General features: G+C 42.8%; 1 protein-coding gene across 1 annotated transcript; it reads right to left on the minus strand.

Annotated features, from left to right (window-relative positions):
* Window positions 1-469: 469 nt before the first annotated feature.
* Window positions 470-9544, minus strand: cntnap1 (contactin associated protein 1). The gene is made up of 24 exons (XM_068336317.1): window positions 9514-9544; window positions 9356-9457; window positions 9074-9267; window positions 8630-8783; window positions 8148-8351; window positions 7583-7767; window positions 7295-7444; window positions 6924-7185; window positions 6679-6828; window positions 6412-6586; window positions 5944-6050; window positions 5703-5825; window positions 5291-5494; window positions 5023-5179; window positions 4812-4939; window positions 4540-4713; window positions 4246-4464; window positions 3900-4139; window positions 3583-3822; window positions 3338-3465; window positions 2859-2952; window positions 2512-2742; window positions 2381-2425; window positions 470-725 (listed from the first exon to the last, which is right to left on the minus strand). The coding sequence occupies exons 1-24, from the start codon at window positions 9542-9544 to the stop codon at window positions 526-528; spliced, it is 3897 nt and encodes a 1298-aa protein (XP_068192418.1). The 3' UTR covers window positions 470-525.
* Between the last annotated feature and the right edge of the window lie 9078 nt (window positions 9545-18622).

Consider the following 18622-nt stretch of genomic DNA (forward strand, 5'->3'; position numbering starts at 1 on the left):
TTAAAAAAAAAAAAAGGCTTTGTGATAGATTGTCCTGGAAAAGTACTAGATTGCGACAAAAGCTGTTGATGGCTTTAAGTGATCATAAAATTGGGTTCTGAGAAGAAAAAAAAAATCTTAATCTGCAAACCGATTATCAAACTATAATGAAAGTTCCCTTGAAATCCTGTTCCCACTGCGTCTATTCCAAACCCTCTCTGAATAAGCTATTGTGTTTGCTTCAGGTCAAGCTTGCTCAGATGAGGCACTTCAGTATTTTCACCCTGCAATCCAGCGTGAGACGTGTTTGCTTTTCACACAACATGGGGTGCGATGTGAACTTTTAACTCTAACTAAAATACTAACTATGTAGAGCACCGGGCATCAGATGCCGCCCAACTGGAGAAAGAAACACCATCAAAAACAAGTATGAGGAAAGAAAAGAGCTATAAAACTGAATATAGGTATCTGTGGTTATTTTATGTGCTACTTCCCTCTCCCCAACCCTCAGTCCACACCCCCCACCCACCCAAATGTCCTGTGATGCTAGCCGCTTCTGAACTCCTCCTCAATTTCTGGGAGGTTCCTCTTTTCTCTCCTCAGGGTCTCGGTTAGCGGTCTGGCGCTGCTGGGGGACTCCAGGTGTTTGGGTTCGTTGGTGCGGTAGCTGCCCTTCTGCTGATAGGCGAACACGTAGATGGTGTAGAGGCCGATCAAGAGCAGCAGCAATGCCAGGATGGCGATGACTATGGAAGTGAAAACAGCACAGCAAGGGTTAAATATGCCACTCAATAAGATAAGAGACACTGAGAGAGATTCTAATGAGAAACAGGCGCTGTTTGATGATATTAGATCATATGAATGCGGGTCTGATAGTATCTGTAAGATAAGCCAGACATTCTCTCTCTAATGTCCAAGTAATATTTCTAATAAATAGTTGGTCCATATTGGACACAGAACAGTGAGATCGCAGATGTCCACTGTGACTGTGACTGTGTTTGAATTTTGGATTTGAATTTGTTATTACTTCCACTTCACATTTCGCAATTCAAGCATGAAAGGAAATCTCAGATATTTCATGTTTCTCATGAGACTCATAGCAGACTGGCAGGACAAGAAGAATTCTTAGCATGTATTTGTTATGTTTAGAATAAAAATGGAACGACTTCTCAGATGGTAAAAAGAAGGCCAGAGTGATTTTTTAAAAGGGTTCAGTTTCTTTCCAAATAGCCACATTTATAATATAGTGACATGTTTTAAAATACAAAAAGAAAAACTATGCACAGCCCGGCTGCCTCTGAGTTTTAGCGCCTGGAATCAAAACCATTTCCTGGTTGCCTCACTCCTAAAGTTCAGCCCTCAGTCCTTGTCTTTTGTGGGTGTATTTCTAAATGGTCCCCCATTTACTTGTTTTCTAGTCACACTCCAACGACTGGAGGTCAGGTGACTTGAAGATATTAAATAGCCTGTAGCTGTGTGTGTGTGTGTGTGTGTGTGTGTGTGTGTGTGTGTTTGCTGGTTTGTTCACTGTTTAACAGCCGGTGAAGGTTACACAAGAAGTCAGCCTCTCACGATCACAGCTTCAGTGAATGAGGGCAGAAAATGAATCCATCCAAATGTTTTATCTAAAGTATAATGTTATCTCAGGATGCATGAAAGGAAATGCATCTTAAATCTTCATTAGTGCAGCATAATTTAATAATTTGTGCTGTTTCCCAGTCCTAACCGTTTTATCCTGAGTAGTATATCAGACATGAATGATGTCAAACAGTCTGGAGGGACCTTTGTTTGGACGCCTGAATGGCGCAACAATTTCATGTGACATCCTGATGAGCATAATTCCTTTGGATCTGAATGTTCTCTTATGGTGAAGCATCTATCAGCTGCGCCGGTGCAGACTAAACATAGCTGATCCGGTAAAGGACAGGAATGTGGCACTGAGTTTCCATTCTGCTGTTAAATCCTGAGAATCCAGCCTCTCCTGCACATCCAGGGACCTACTCTAATTTATTTCATCTGTAATACTGTGCTGCAGACCTCTGGTCTAGACTCAGCTTCCAACTTGAACTCTAGTAATAAGGTAGAGAGTTACTGCTGGGATTTAAGCTGATGAAATATATTAAATGTTGTCAGTCGGAAGCTTGAATAAAACCCACATCGCTATCTAACTAGCCTGTTCTAATTTAGGATTATAGGATTTTAGAGGAAAAAGACAATTTCAAATGAATGTTTTGTGTCATTAAAATACATTAAAAATACTGTGCAATGCAGAAACGAGGGAGCTCAAACTGCTTAATGTTATATTAGTTCGACTGCGGTGATTCAGAAACAAATCAGATGGGTAGAAGACAAGAGACAATGTTAGACTTTTAAAAGAGAGGAGACAAACATTTATTCTTACCTATTATCCAAACTAGTCCAAGGTCGTCGTGGATATAAAAATACTCTGAAAGGGACGGTAAAGAGAAAAGACAATGAAAATATTTTATTTATTCCGTTTTATGCATGTATATGATATAATCAAAAATTCACCGATGCCGGTAAACCAGGGGTCTGCTTCCCAGGGCACGTAACCCAGGACAGGAGGGAAAGCACCACAGTTGGATTCGGCGATGTTGCCCTGTGTCGTCACGGGAGGGTCTGTTTCGTTTGGCCGGAAAAAGGCTTTCAAAGGGGCGTAAACGTTGTATCTCACCCCAGATATGCAACCAATGAAGCCTGGGGCGTTATGCTTCTGGATGTCATAGTCAATATCACCAACCTCTGTTAGGACAAACAGAAAAGCCATAACATCAAAAGAGCCCCCACTTACAGTGGAGATAAAGCAAAGTAACTACATTGGAAAGAAATTTCTCGTCAAGATTAAATTAGATATTCACCCATCACTCTGCCCATGAACATGGACTTTGGAGAATCAAACCTGGCATCCTCCACCAGGGTTATCTTTTCCACTATGGGCTCCATGTAGTCCACCTGCAAGTTGAATAATTTATTGTTACAGGAAAGTAAATTATTCATGAAAAGAAAGTATGGAAATGGTCATAATACCACATGTACATACAACGTTTGGACCAAATAATCAGATTTATACAACCCTTCAGTCTGTATGGTCATTATCAAGCCACAAGTAGCAGCTGGTTGGCTTAGCCTGAAGGCTAAAGATAAACAACTTGCAGTTGCAAAGTTCATAAAAGTCACCCTTTGCATTTGAAGAAGCCAGTGGGAAGACTTTTTTTACTGTTGTCATTGGGCTAGCTGTTTTGAGTCCTCATGCTAAGCTAAACTGAATGACTCAATCGTCTAAATTCACTACAAATAAGCATGATCATTTCCTTTAAGATGAAGTGAGATAACAAACCTGTGTCTTGATGGTCCTGTTGTGTCTGGTTATGTTGACGTAGTGAGGGTACCCATCTGCCAGGTTTCGGTGAGCCAGCTGGAACTTGTGTGTTATGAGTCCTAGTTTATACCTCAGATCTACGCTACCTGCGTGAACGAAAACACATTTTTCTAATTGGTCCAGCAGTGGCGTCTAAGGAATTTAAATCTGCTTCACAATGTCAAGGTTTCACATTCTTGGACACGTTTCTGAGCTTCCCATACCATCGTTATTGAGGATGATGGCGATATAGTCCTGGACAAAGGAGCTGATGTACAGCAACACAGCTGGCGTGTGAATAGTGCTGAAGCTGAACTCTATGTCATCTGCTGTGTCGTTGTACCCGAGGCTGAAATTGTCGTAGTGCGGATCAATCCAGTTGGCCCACGCTGCTTCGTCAGACACTGGCTTTTTTCGTATGTTGTACTTCAGCCACGAGCCTATCTCAAAGTGCGCTCCAATGTCTTGGAAAACAAAATGATTTCAGTTAGTGTTCGTTTCAATGTGAAGCCTTTTTCTCTCTAAACATGTATGGACTAACCTTTATGGCAATAGAACCCATCGAACGCTGTGTTGTTGCAATCACAAGTGTACGACGCATACCCCTCGATGCACTGGCCACTGTTCCGGCAGGGAATGGTAGCATTGAGACATTGTCCCGTACAGTTCCTTCTTATGCCTTGTTCTTCGTTTACTTTCCCCTCAAGGTCAAGAGGAACACCGTTCATTCGTAGCCCACGAAGACACCCCAAGAAAGGTCTCAGGGTGCGGTTGGCGGCCCCTGTTAGAAGTAAGACATCCATTAATGGTTGGTCTTCTTCATTCAAACATTAGACAGGGCATAATGCATGGGCCAGTGCACATTTTGTAAGCTTCAAGCAACCTACCGACTAGAATAGGATGTGTAAACTTCATGGTGACAAAGGTCTGACCTGGGAAACGTTTAACAGCCCAGGGCTGATAGTCAACCTTAATGCGGGCCAGTTTCACATTAATCTCAGCCTGAACAAAGTGCCACTCATTGTCGTTGAGAGGTACAGGAGAGCGTAGTGTCACATTAATGATGCCATCACCAACCATGAATAGAAACACAAGGTTATGGGTGGCTGGAAGAGGAAAAAAGACAAGTTCAGTAACTTTCTCAACTGTATAAATGTTACCTGAAGCCTAATACAACTCACTGTTCAACTCTATCCGTATGAAGTTTCGAAGTTGATCATCCGAGTTCTCTAAAAAGACTCCGTGGTCTCGATAGGTTTTGAAGTGGAAAGAGATGTCTGCACTGGAGCCAGGTCTGAAGGTGGGGAAGGTAATGTACGTGGGCTTGGTGAAGGCTATGGTGTTCCAGATGTTTCCTGTTAAAAAAAATAATGAATGTATAGATAAAAAGAACCTAGAAAGCTTCAAAAATACCAAACAGAGGAAGAGCACAATCTATGACATTTAAACTCACTGTCGCCGTGGCAGCGAAGTGGCCCGACAGTGAACTGCGCTTCTGAGCCGGTTCTGTTGGTGTCTCCGACTATAACCTTTCTGACAGGTAGATGGTCTCTGAAGTCCAAATACCCCTTATCTGAGAACCTGAAAAACCACAGAGGGGATTCAAAGACTTCAGCAACATCATCACACATTGAGTAAGACTGCTCAACTCATACTCCTCTCACCATTGTCTATAGTCGGCATCACAGTTGCATTTAAACTTAGGATCGACGCAGGTTTGGTTAATAGCACAGCCACACATCTGAACCTCTCGGAATGTTCCTCCCCAATAAAAATGGCTCACGTTGTTACGACCTATCCAGTAACTGAAGGGTCGTCCATCTATTTTCACAAAAAAAAATTGCGTTATTACCAATTGTCAATGTAACTTCCTATCCTTTTGGTTTACCACAAACACCATTGCAGTTTAATAAAGCAACTAAACCCTCTTACTAGGGGTGTTGAGGAGACGAGACTTGTAGCAAGAGTAGTCTATCCACTGCTCGCAGTACATGGAAGTGTTAGCAAGAGCAGTGACCTCATCCCAGGAGGCGTTCCAGTAGTTGACGTTGCCGATATAGGGCCGATCTGTTGAACTCCCAGTTACCTTGGTCCCATCCACACGGTCGTTTAAAATTACCGTCCAAGCTTTATAAGCTGTGGAGGATAAATTGATAAAATATTCAAGAAGGAGATGTAATATACAGTATATACAGTATAAACCCTTTATTTCTCAGTTTCCAATGCTTGTAATGGTCATTTGACAGTGAATTTCCTTTTTTTTTTTTACTAAACCCACAGATGGTCCAACTAACTTTGAAGGTGCCATTTTTGAAGTTGTACTTCATTGGCGAAGATGACTCACATTTCATTTTGCAGTACACTTCAAACGGCTTCAGTGGTCCACTGAGATCGGGATCGATGGTGTAATTTCCAGACCAGTACTTGCCACTGAGTCTGTACGCCTCACACGACTCTTTATAAACAGCTGATCAACAAGCGAGATGATCAATTTGTTAGAATCAGGAGTAAAAATACGACACAGTGAGTGTGACTCACTGAGAGATGCACTTGTTATAATGATAAGGCTCCCAGCTGGTACTTACACATGTGACACACTTCTCCTTTATAGCCTGTGTTCTCACACACGCAGATGAAGTCGTCCCACGATTGGATGCATCTGCCTTCATGTTCGCATGGGTTTGGAGTGCATCTGTAAAAAACCCCCAAAAAAACATAAAACATACTAATACTGAATGCTCTTACAGAAGAGCAAAACTCATTCTGTCCACTATGGCGTCTATTCTTGTTGAGTCATTAGATTCACCAGATAAAACACACAGTACTTTTATCTTGATACAAAAAGGATTGAAACAGGATGAAGAAAATAATAGTAATGGATTAGATTTATATTGCGCATTTGTGGACTCTCAATAGATACTGTCCCCACCTTCAAATGCCAATAGTTAGTGGTATGAGCTCTGGGGGATTAATTCTAACCATCTGCCCCAACTGAAAAGTAATTTGGGTTAATCTTTTTTTAAATTGCTGTGTAAGTAACTGACTTTACTTACCTGTCTGTGATGCCACATGTGCCCAATAGCAGCTCAGCATAACGCCCCCATTGTCGCTGCAGAATTATGTCGATGTCAAGTTGTTCATTGTCTATGAATATGTGTTGCATGCAACCATGGAAGCGGTTGAGCTTGGTCTCACACTTCCTGATAGTGTTGTTGGTTTGCGGACAACCTGAGGTCACGAGAGCGAACACGAGTCAAGCAAAACAGTTCAGTGAGTCTGTTTCAGGAGTTGTTAGCAGCTGTTCGATATTAAGGCCTCACCCCCGAAAAAGTAGCGGTCCCCTGTACGAATCGTGAAAGGGTTGGTGATCTTCAGTGGAGACCCTTCTTCCTCATCTATCGTGAGGGTCAGCAGGTTGTCTCTGGCTGCCAGGTCCACCGAATGCCAGTAACCGTCATTTAACCTGTATCCTACAGACCAGAGGATCAGTTTTCAAATGTGACTGAAGATACGAACTAAAAGGGTTTCAAAAGAGCAATTTCATTTCACCTGAATGTATACCTACCTGCAGCGAACTGGAGTTTCTTCTTGCCAGGCTGGAATATAGTGACATTGATCTGTCCCTCGCTCAGGCCCAACTCTAGGGCGCCCAGGTCATCAGCAAACCGCGTGAACATCAACAGGCCTGTGTAATCCCACGATCGGAACTTAAACTTAACAAACATACGGGGCCTCCTGAAGAAGCCCGGCACTTGCAGGTAGTTGTTGGGTCCGGCAAAAGTCATTGGTTTGAGTAGGATGTCCCTGCAGCCAAAATGCATCTTTTTCTGCGGGAAGAAATCATTTTTATTTATTCAAATTGTACAGGGAGTGTGGAGAAGTAAAATAATGCTCAATCACAATTGATGTAATTATCAGACACTGCAATTGCCGTACCTTTCGCGGGATACGGATATCAGATTCTTCCTGTTGAGCCTTGTTGATGATGTTGACACCATTGATGAAGACATTTTCGAGGCAACCTCGGAAATTAGGTGTGGTGGGCAGATGAGGCATATTTGGTTCTATGACACCTCCTACATACAACTGTTAGAAAAGTATATACAGAGTCTCATTCGTTACCATTAGAGAGAAAGTCCAATCATCAGTTTCATTCATTCTTTACTCGTCCTTAACCTTATCTCGTAATGACCTTCGAATTGATGTGACCTATTCACGGATTACCTGTGTGTCCAGATCCAGGTGTGTAAAGTCTCCATTGCAGATGGCCGTCACCGTCTGACTGTCGACGGTGAAGTTCACCTGTCGACCGTAGCGCTTGATGGTGACGTAATGCCAGTGTAAATTATCAAGAAGACTGCCAGCAGTCAGCGTGGTTCGACCATCAACTTGGTGTACTACGCTGCTTCCTGTAAAATAGAGCAAATGCTAACATACTACTATTACTATACGTAAACCTTTCTCAATCGAATGAATGTGAGTGAAAGGAGCTAAGTGGATAAAATCAGTTTTCACCTATTCCTAGACACAAAGGGGGCGACTTTGCCTACCAATTTCTAGCACTTTGAATGTTGATTGGTTAATTGAGATTTACGACTCATAGTTTGGAGTACCTTACAAGTTCTTTGAGTTATGTATCGCCTCTATTAGAATATCCCCACTATTTACAATATATTCATAATTATATGGCTTTCAGCTCTGCTGCGACACTGGCACAAGACATCGGTATCTTGTCTGCATAATAAACAAATACCCAACACAATTTAAACATTTATTTACGAGGCTATACCTAGACTGATGTGCAGATAAAGTCGCCCTCTCTTGAGCTCCAGGGTGAAGAGGTCTCCTTGGATCCCCTCGCTGTGTAGCAGCAGCCCATCCTGCTCCAGAGTCTTGAAGTTTATAGCAATGTGGTCCTGCAGCGTACGAGATCTCTTTCCCGGGTACATGTAGACAACAGTGTCATCCCCATTGTACTGCAACACATAGGAATCTGCAGAAAAAACCTCAAAATTTAATATTTTTACATACATAGTTCACCTTCTTGTTCACTATTTTGATTGTTGAAGAAGTAAATGCTATGTGGCATTCTTCCTAGAGCTTTTCAAATGTGATGTTTACTTCAAGGCTCCTGAGTTTGGATCAGTTGACACTGAGTGAAACCATTTATTACTCGGAACATATTAAAGCATATTTAGCACCAGGAAAATGTCCTTGGATCTGAATCAGAGGCAGCAAATCCCTGTGTGGCGTCCATTAGTCATTTTTTACCATAGGAGCAGCCAAACAGCTCCAGCCTGACGCCGATCTTCCCTCCGTTCTCCGTGTTCCACGCCAGAGGAAGCAGACGAATGTGTTTTGCAGTAAAGGCATAATGGAAGACATTCCTCTTCACCTGATAGTAATTCCAATTCCCAGGCATTGTCTGTGAACAGATTGGACCGGAAAAGAGTGTCAGGAGTCATTGAGCCACCGCAATGGTATTAAAGCCTTATTAAGAGCCTGAAGATGAACTGAAGATGAGATTAGCTTTGTCAGTATTGAGAGAGATAATATGCCATGCTGTCTTTGTTTCTGTGCCAGTGACACACAACATAATGGAACATCCATCGACTGGGAAAATCGGCTGTAAAGATTACATTTGACTAGTTAATCCTCATCTCATCCCTGTTATGGCCTTCATCCCACCCCAGCCCTGCCGGATGGATCACCTACAGAGTTTCCTCCATTCATGATGTAAGGCGTCCAGGAGTCTGGTCTGTCTCCGTAGAGTAGGGTGTATTTGGAGATCCAGTCATATGAGTTGAAGGTCCCCTGTGTGGCGATGGCCACCAGTCGGTACTTCCTGCCCAGGTCTACCTGCAGCCATGGCTGTCTGTCTCTGAGAGATGGCGACCATCCACTGCTGCCTGAATGGAGAGAAGAGGACTATCACAACTAAAGCATTTCCAGCTTTGTTGTTTCCTTTGCTAGATCTTTGCTTTGGGAGGTACTTACCGTACAATTTGGCAAAGTTGGCAGAATAAAGAAAGTTATATCTGGAAGAGGCCAGGAAGGAGGAGGCATAGAGACCAGAGACCAGCGGATCAACACATTCTCCTGCAGAGATAATGAGGAAGACACCAGGGTCAGGAGTTATGATGAAGTTCTCGTACCGTGGTGCTCACATATGTCATGAACTGGCATGACTAGACAGTCTCCTAGGATAAAACCATGTGGAATTTAATTAGAGGCTGGGGCTTTGCTAGGTCAGTCCAGTTGAATTCAACACAAAGTGAAAATGTGGTCTTTATGTTCTTAAAGGTGTCAAGCCTGCCGAGTGAAGTTGCATACTTTTCATCAAAGCAAAGACCATCAAGAGCTTCCACACAAGGAGTCTGCCCACGATGTAGAAATCGAACCGGCATTTTCTCTAAGAATCATCTTCCCTTTGAATGGAGAAACACGAGACGAACGTCTGCTGATAATGCGCGTTACATCTGAGATCAACTGATATAAATGTCTAGCAGAAATGCATCCCTGTCTTAGTATTTGAAATTAAGTGAATCTCGTGTTGCAGTGATGCAGAGATGAATTCAAATGATGCAGCACCACATGTGTATCTTCATGGGTGTGTCTCTGTCTCGTTTCTGTATGCAGTCTTGAAATAATGCAGTCTCATGGTAAATAAAAGCCTACCCACAAGCTGCAAGAGAAGCGCTGTGTCATCGAGTACCAAAGTTGGGCTTTATTTGAAAATAGCTATCCTGACACAACATATTATCCTCATTTCTTTTGACTGCATTCAAGACTGACTAAAATAGAAATTATTTTAATGATAGAAGCTCCCAGTGTGACCTTCCTCTTTCTCTTTCTGTCATTGCAATCATCGGTAGGCATTTACTGTCGAGTAGGAGATCTGGATTTGTAATAATCAGCTGGAAACAGGAGATGTTGGGAGAATTGTTATGCAGGCTGTAAATGGAGCACAAGGAGGAAGGATGCTGCATATACTCATGATTTAAATAACTTTCACCCCCAGGAAGGACACATGGAACACACCTGAGACATTGTTCGCATTACAACTCTATTTTCTACCTCATCTGGTAACAGTGAGGTGGTCACAGGTTCTGTCACCTTTCATGCAAGGACATCCAGTTTGAGGAAACTTGCTGAGAGATGGGAAATGTGACCTTGGCTTCCTCTCACCATCTCCATCACGCACAAACTCCACATTAATCCGCGGTCGATCGATAACCGATATCCGGTGCAACATCTCCTCACTGCAGAGGCATCTCAGGAAATATAAACATTTAGAAGCTTTATGCTTATGGCTCAAACACCATTACTTCTTATCGTCTACATCTTACGCTGCAGGACGTTAACCCACGCTGCTCAGCTCCTCTGCGCCTCCTCACGGCGACACGATCTCACGTCGTGCGACCCCACCTATCCACCTCCTTCACCTCCATCTCACCTCCATAAAGTATTTCTTACCCTCCTAGAGTTCCGTTACCTTTCACACCATCAAATTATCACCTTTTACCTTTCTGTCTCTCTCTGTATACCAAAGTGGGTGTTGCTATGATGTAATAGCTACAGCCTGGTGGCTGTGCAGAGTCACCCCTCTGCTTGTGATTCTGCATCGCCCCCTCCCTCCACTGCACCACACACAATAGGCTCTTTCTCCATTTATCATAAAGGAGCCATGGGGTGGCAGAGCTCCAGCGCCACACTTGCTGAATCATCAGTGTGCTGTAAGTATAGACAACCCTGTCCGGTCTGACACGTCATCCCTGCTGGTTGCATAAAGCATGCAGAGAGGAGCCTCTCCTCGCTGTCACATGCATGCGATGCGCGGCAGCTGAGAATTCTGACAGCAAGCTCAATCTAATGCAGATGTCCAACAACATTACGTCAAAAAATACTGCAACAAACCAGCACACAGGGGTAGTAGAGGGGTTTAAATAAATCATTTATACTCAGGCGGGCATCACAGTGGGTGGTAACTCCATATCAGTGCAGTACATTAAAAAAATCTGTTTGCAAACAGCTGCTTTCCTCACAGAATCACACGCTCCACAATTTAGATATCATTCCTCCTCACCAACAGCGAGTCTCCTGGGTTTCCTGACCATGACAGGAGCCTAAAATGATAAGCTTTAGATTTATGCGCTCTCCTAATAAACACAACACCACTCCATTTTAGTCTGGCAAGGTTCCACACAGCACATCTGCAGTTAGCTTAAACCTACAGCTTATACTTCAAACCACACGCCCTCACTTTACTGTACAGCATTCATTGATCCGGTTACTGTATATTGAAAAAGCAAGATCACATCATTCCCTGTCTATCACAGCATGCAACAAAACTTCACATCAACAGCAGCACCACTAGAAACATATTTCTGAGAACACAATGTCAGAGCATTTTCTGTGTCACCTAACTGCAGGTAAAACGTGCTCTATAGTGACTTTAAGGCGTAGCTGTTTCTTCTATTTCCAAATTTCACATCAAGAACTCACCCCCACCCCTGCTCCCCCCCCCCACCACCCCATATGAAAACTAATGAGTCACGTGAAAGGTAACATGGGGTTAATGGTCATTTAAGAGTCTCTGGTGTCATCCTGACGCTGGAATAACGCCTTTAACTAATTGGTATGCGGCCGCTGAAATAGATGGAAGTTGAGTCTATTTAGCCTAAACCAACTTTGGCCCCCACCTTTGGCCCCCACATCTGTCCATCACATTGCGAGGTGAATTCACGCCCTTGCATGGGGCTTTTTTTTTTTTGTTTTGGGGGGGGGGGGTGTCAGGTGCAGGCTTCCCTAAAAAAAAAACCAAAAAAAAAACCACTGCAGTGGGCTGGTCCCGGCGAACCCCGCTGTTCTGAAACGCTACTTTGAAAAGCGGGTTTTCAGCAACCGCTGGACGCGGGGTGGAGATTATTCCCGTGGAATAAAGAAAATAGATTCTCGAGTGGCAGACGGTGCAGAAACTTGCGTGCAGGCTGAGAGAAAGTACTGCAATGCAGACAGTTCAGCGCGATGGGGAGAGCCGTGCGCACCTTCCGCAGGACGGATGCGTTTGGCTTCTACTTTTTTTTTTTTTTTTTGCGCGGTCCCACATAGCGATGCTTTATTGCCATAACAACAACCGAGATAGAGACGCAGAGGAATCTGATTGTCCGTGATTTAGTCTTGTCTGGTTTTTATGTCAACGTGTGTTGCCCTTCAAAAGATCCCGACACCCCTGGCTAAATTTAGCCCCCAGTGGTATTTTCCTCTTGTTAATATCAAATGTTATCCCCCAACTTTTATCTCAAGCAATCCAGAAGCTAAACAATATAATTAAAACGCACGTAAATACGTTTGGAAATGTTTTAATCAATATTCTAGCATTCGATAACAGATGAACAATTGATGTTTCACAGGACTTACGTGATGAGCAATGTTGAAAACCCAAAAATAAGAGGCATATGCTCAGTACTTTGCAAGTCATCCTTCACTTAGAACACGTTTCTCCGCATAGGCAACGTTAATTAGACCGTGGATTTCTCTGCAGCATCCTCTCACCCCCTTTAGCCCAACTTAAACTAGCGCAGGTCCAACTCTTCTTCCCGGGATCTCGGACAGCCTCCGAGCGGGGACGCGCATCGGATGCTGGTGCTGATGCTGCGCTTCGCCGAGAGCGCGCACTTCGTTAATTTCTTTTTCGTCGTTTTTTTTTTTATTCACATGACCCGCAAGTGCAATTTGGGATCCTTGTGGTCCGATTTGCAAGAAAAAATCAGAGAGCTTGTAAACCAGATGGGAGTGGATTGTGTTGGTCCCGTCCGGAGGAGATGAAGTGGAGACTGGGAGGGTAGAAGCATCCAAAACTTTTTCAGTGTGCAGAATATTGATAATATTTTTTCCCAGAAGAATAAAAAAAACAAAAACAGAAATCTGTCTTCAATCTCTGAATCAAAACAGCAATTTTCCACCCGAGTGTGAATTATATCACAGATGCATTAAAGTGTATTCCTCCTGGCGTCTCATCCTGTCGTGCACCCTATATTTGCCAACTGGCCTGGAAGAGGAAGGAGATGGTTAAGGAGTCTATCTTTCCAGGAACGCCGATCTGCACTTCAATCCCAAAATAGGCTGGACGTCCTTTATATTCCCTGTCGGCTGCAGAACCGATGAGACTGGCGATGGCCAAGCAGCAGACAGGGAGGCTGCACAGACATCGTCTGACCTTCTCAGGTAGTTTTATGGGAGTGCATCCAAAAATGTGCCAGACCAGAACAGGTTACAGGATGATTACGCAGCTGTGCCTGAACTCAGACTCATCCCTGTGCACCCACACACACAAACAGAGGGGGATGGGGGCAGGATGACACTAAGGCAGAGGGGGATTTGTGGCAATGGGTGGCACACTGACCATGGAAAAAAAAAAGGCTTTAGGATTAAGAAGTGGGTTTATGGGGCGGCTGTGCGCCAGCGATGATTTGAGATTGAATGCCTGGGCCAGCGTGGGATTTACCGTGTTTTCAATCAAATCAGATTGTCAGTTTGTAAGCTTCCTGTCGCTTGTTTTTGTTTTTTTATCTCCTGAATAGCAAAGAAGAATGAATTCAAACATGCAGAGAAAAAAACGACAAATTTCATGAGTCTGAAGTAGGACCTTAAATCAGGAGGATCATCTAGCAACAGATGCAGTCCAGACACTGACGAGGCGTCAATATCATTTATGTAACGCACGTAATTATCCAAGCAGCAGCTTGTTTAAGTCTTAATCATACATTAATTTTACATTAACAGCAGACAAATCATATTATTTATTTCTTCATTGGGATATCACTGTTTGTAAAGCTCAAAGACCATTCTGATGTCTTCAGATAACACTCAAAGACCAGTGAGGGTTGCAGAAAACCTGAGCTGCCATCTGTTTCTTTCCTGACCTTTGACATTTGACCTCATGGTGACGACAGATCCTGGGTCAGACGTACCCGACCCGGTCTGCTTTGGGTTTAACTCCTCAGCCCATGTGCTCAAGCAATAGACTGATTATCAATAGCAATCAGAGGGAAATATTCCAGCATACTGAATTCAGGCTTTCCAATGGTCGACCTCAATCACCCAATGTTTCCTGCACAATATGCCAACAAATCAATCCTACAATCCTCTTATTTTATTTGACTGACTACTTCTAAAAATGAGCTCCAATATTCACAATGAAAGCAGATTTGATTCGATGCAAAATAAAATATAATGTCTCTAAAATATCTTTAAATATGGAAGCAAAATAGATTCACTTTTTTCTTTTTTTAATGGAATTTTAACTAGTTTATTAGTTTATATTGATAAGGTGGAATGGTCAGACGCGTCAGCTGACATATTCGTATTTATTTCAGAGAAGAGCTGAGTATGAAACACAGACAAATATTTCATATAAGGTCAGTTTCCAGACAGCTGTAACGCTTTGCTATTGACTAATTATATTATACAAATTAAATTATACTAGCATCATCTGGAACAAACAATATACACTACATATAAACCACGTGTCCACGTCTTAACATCACTGTTGTACTACGAACGTTAACCTTTTGCCTCTGGCACAAAGTTAAAACTCGATGACGGAGGACTTCCGTGTTGATTAGAGTTTGTATCAAAATAAAAGCACGGCGATACAAAACCGGAACTAAGGTTGTCATAACTTAAAATGAGGTCAGATTTCATAATAAGGGACAAAGAAAGGTATTTCATCTGTAATAATAACACAACTGGGTTATTTACACACACACGCACGCACCTACACACACACACACACACGCACACACACACGTATTACATTGCAGCCCTTTCGAAGTTATACCATATCTGACCGCTAGATGTCAGAATAAACTCAGACTTGAATTTGCCACATATGACGTCAGATTTCACAATTTGACCCATAATTTATGACCCATCATTGCATCACTTAAACCTTATTAGGCATGTTTTAATGACACTTCATGTATACCTAATACAGTGAAAAAGTACATAAACTGCATAATAAAAATAAATTATTTTTAAGGTAATTAAACATGTCTGCCCGTACAGTGAATCGGATTATTTGTGGGCCGGTAAGCAGACAAATCCAGAAATCTTAATTGAAATTAATAAAATAGTACCATAAAAATGGTCATTCTTTCTGTATGATACGCTACAGGTGGTGGAGACCCATGATGGCCTTGGTTCCCAAAGGAATTTGTTTTTCTTTCTTTTTTCAATCAGATTATACTTTGTTCTGCCCCCATGAACACTGTAATTATTTTCCATAGGGGTGTCAGAGAAAACGTACTGAGCAGTACGAGTATGAGAAACCACTCATCAACCATAAAAACCCACAAGCATGGGCACACAAACTCTTCCCAAACAGCAGTCATGTGCCCAAATGTTTCCGAGAGATAATGCTGCTGATCTGTCATCATGCTTGAGTGCTACTTGTCATGGTGATGGATGACGGAATCTTGAAGGTTTAAAGTGAAGAACACTTGATGGAATCTGATATGCAAGACACAAAACAATACAGAGAAATGCTGATTTTACAATGTGTGTCTGAAACCGGGGTATTCAGCAAGATTTTACTGTCATTGGTGGACAGGTGTTCGTTTTAGTTGCTGCCTACAGGAACCCAGCATCCCCATACGATGGCAGGTGAGCTGCTATAAATAAAGCTAACCAAAAGCTTCTTCTCTGGCGTGCATATGACCTCCTTGTGAGGGTCTATCCCAGTTTAAAGTCAAATAAGCAGGGATTGCACAGAAAGAGATCCCACCGCTGAAAGTTTCCACTTTTGTTGTCAATCCCTTTGAAGGGTAGGAGTAAAAAGTGTTATAATCAATCCATTATTATGATCACCGTTCTTTAAGGTTGTTGTAATTAATTCTTGAGGAAGCAATCACAATAATTCATGTGACTTTCTACATAACTAAAATTTATTGGAGGACTGATCAAAATCACAAATTACCCTTTAAATGCTTCAGATGAGGAACTTCTCTCTGTTCTTTCCCCGTCTGATCTTAGCGCTGCGTTAGCCTTCAGAGGAACTGAGTTAAACTGCCTTACATCCTCTTTATTTGATTCATCAGTTTTTACACCTTAATGCTGGTTATTGCCTGACAAAGTTAGTCAAGAGGTTCCGCAAGACAAGTCCAAGACTGTAGTCCACGCTTCTCTTACTTTCCTGGTGCATTTTTTTGGCAATTCTCCATGATCAGGTTGTCCTCATGAAACCGTACAGCCGCTCCATCCAGAATGCTGCTGCCTGTGTTGTTATTGACCAGAACCAGTAAAAGAGATCATATCTCGCCCATGTTAGATTCTAATGTGCACTTGCTTCCTTGTAAAATCCAGAATAGAATCTAAAATCCCTCTCCTCGCACACAGAGCCCCCGATGGCCACGGTAAGGACACATTTAAAGAGCTCCTATAGTGTCCTCAGACCCCATGAGAACTTTACAGTCCCAGGATGCAAGTTTACTTCTGGCCCCCCCACACTAAATGGGATTTTCAGTCTCTGTCCAGGAGGCAGATACTCCATCCACATTAAAGAGTAGGTTAGATACTTTCCTTTTACATAAACCCCACAGTTTAGCCAGCTATGGAAACTCAAGTGCCAACCAATGAATGCATGAAGAAGCCCGCTTGGCCCAGTCCTCTGCAAGGTTTCCTCCTGTTAAAAGCAGTCCAGGTGCTCCATCATGTGAGGATGTTGGGTCTGGAATAGTTGAGTAGACCCACTCTCTAGGAAGGTGTCTGTAGATAACTTCTGCTTTGACTTGGCTCTATATAAATAAAAATAACACGACTTGATTTGACTTGACTGGCTGATCGGTGCAGAAACTCCTCTGTTACTCTGACTATACATGGCTAACATGTCTAATACTCAACAATTAATAATTAATTACCTGATTTTTTTGTACAAAAACCAGTCTCAAAAAACCAACATTCACCTAATTTTATTTGGAGTTTAGATTTAATCTTTTGCACCGATCATCCAAACAACACCCAATCAACCAATCAGTGAACTCTTTAAGTTGCAGTTTTTAACCCTTGAATTCTCTCATCTATAAATAATATTTATGTTATAATCATATAACTTCAGCGCAGTTTGTTGTTGTCCCCTGATTCCCTCATTTGCTCTTCCATAATCCTTTTTGTCGTAGTGTTTTAATGTAAAACCTTCTCTATGTCAAATAAAAATATAAAAACATGTTTAATATATGTAGCAAAAACAGGCCGCTGCTGCTTTGCGACCTGGTTCTAATCACCGTCCTCCTCTCCGTCGTAAAAGGTCACTCCCTCTTATGTCAGAAGGCTCAATATACCAGATCCATAAGCTCTGATCAGATTCCGCTTAAAAAGCATGACGCTAATGGGAAGCAACCATCCTTTTCACATACATGCAGAATCATATTAATGAATGCATGCTCTATTTCATGCAGGTTCAGTGTTTGCTTGTCTGCTGAGGAGGCCTAGGTGACAAACGCCCCACTGAAACCAGCTCTAACACCAGCAACAGCTGCAGCCCAGTGGTGAAGCGTGGAGCTGAGACACTTTTGTTTCTCATGTTTGCTGCCAACATGAGCACACACAGATGGAGTGACACACACACACACACATACACACACAGAGCAGTGGATTGTGTTTCCCTCACGCAGCAGACAAGCCGCAGTTATTTAGTCTGCCTCCCCAGTTTGTTTGCCCACCGTCCTCTCTGCTTTGTTGTCCTGCCTTGGGCTTTGTTTGACACTGTATGGAGCGACAGTTGCAGCTGGGAGGATGATGAGTGACGACTGAAAGCGCTGTGCCAGATGAAGGTGGTCAGGTTAAACACCAGTGTGTTTGTTTGTGTTCAAAACGCGACAATTAGATCAGTAGCTCCGTTTTATTAGTCGGATTTTTTGCAGCGTATGCACACATACACACGTACGCAAACACACAGATTATCCGGCCAGATATGCAAACTGTGTCCTTCCCCTCCCCAGATCAGTTCCTAGAAGTTGAGCTCCAGTAAAAGCACCTTTGGCAGCAAAGCCACCGAACAGCTTGTCCTGTCAATACCGGGGCCCCGCTCCTGTCCACAGGCGCACGATGTGGAGCCATTTCGAGGGCACTAATCAATTTATTAAGAGAAGGCCTGATGCACGATGAGATAATTATTCACAGGTCAAAAAGCCTGAAATATCCTTTTTTATAACAAGAAACCCATCCGTCTCCTCTGAAGATCAGGAAGCATCCTGAGGCGCGTTT

This window comes from Antennarius striatus, chromosome 16, assembly GCF_040054535.1.
Source record: "Antennarius striatus isolate MH-2024 chromosome 16, ASM4005453v1, whole genome shotgun sequence".
NCBI classification, from domain to species: Eukaryota; Metazoa; Chordata; class Actinopteri; order Lophiiformes; family Antennariidae; genus Antennarius; species Antennarius striatus.

Coding starts and splice junctions, on each gene's coding strand:
- cntnap1 (XM_068336317.1), bottom strand. CDS start 9,544: ATGCCAGTTCATGACATATGTGAGCACCACG. Junction 4,140..4,245: donor TACACATCCTATTCTAGTCG/GTAGGTTGCTTG, acceptor TACTTCTAACAG/GGGCCGCCAACCGCACCCTG. Junction 3,823..3,899: donor TGGGTTCTATTGCCATAAAG/GTTAGTCCATAC, acceptor TTGTTTTCCAAG/ACATTGGAGCGCACTTTGAG.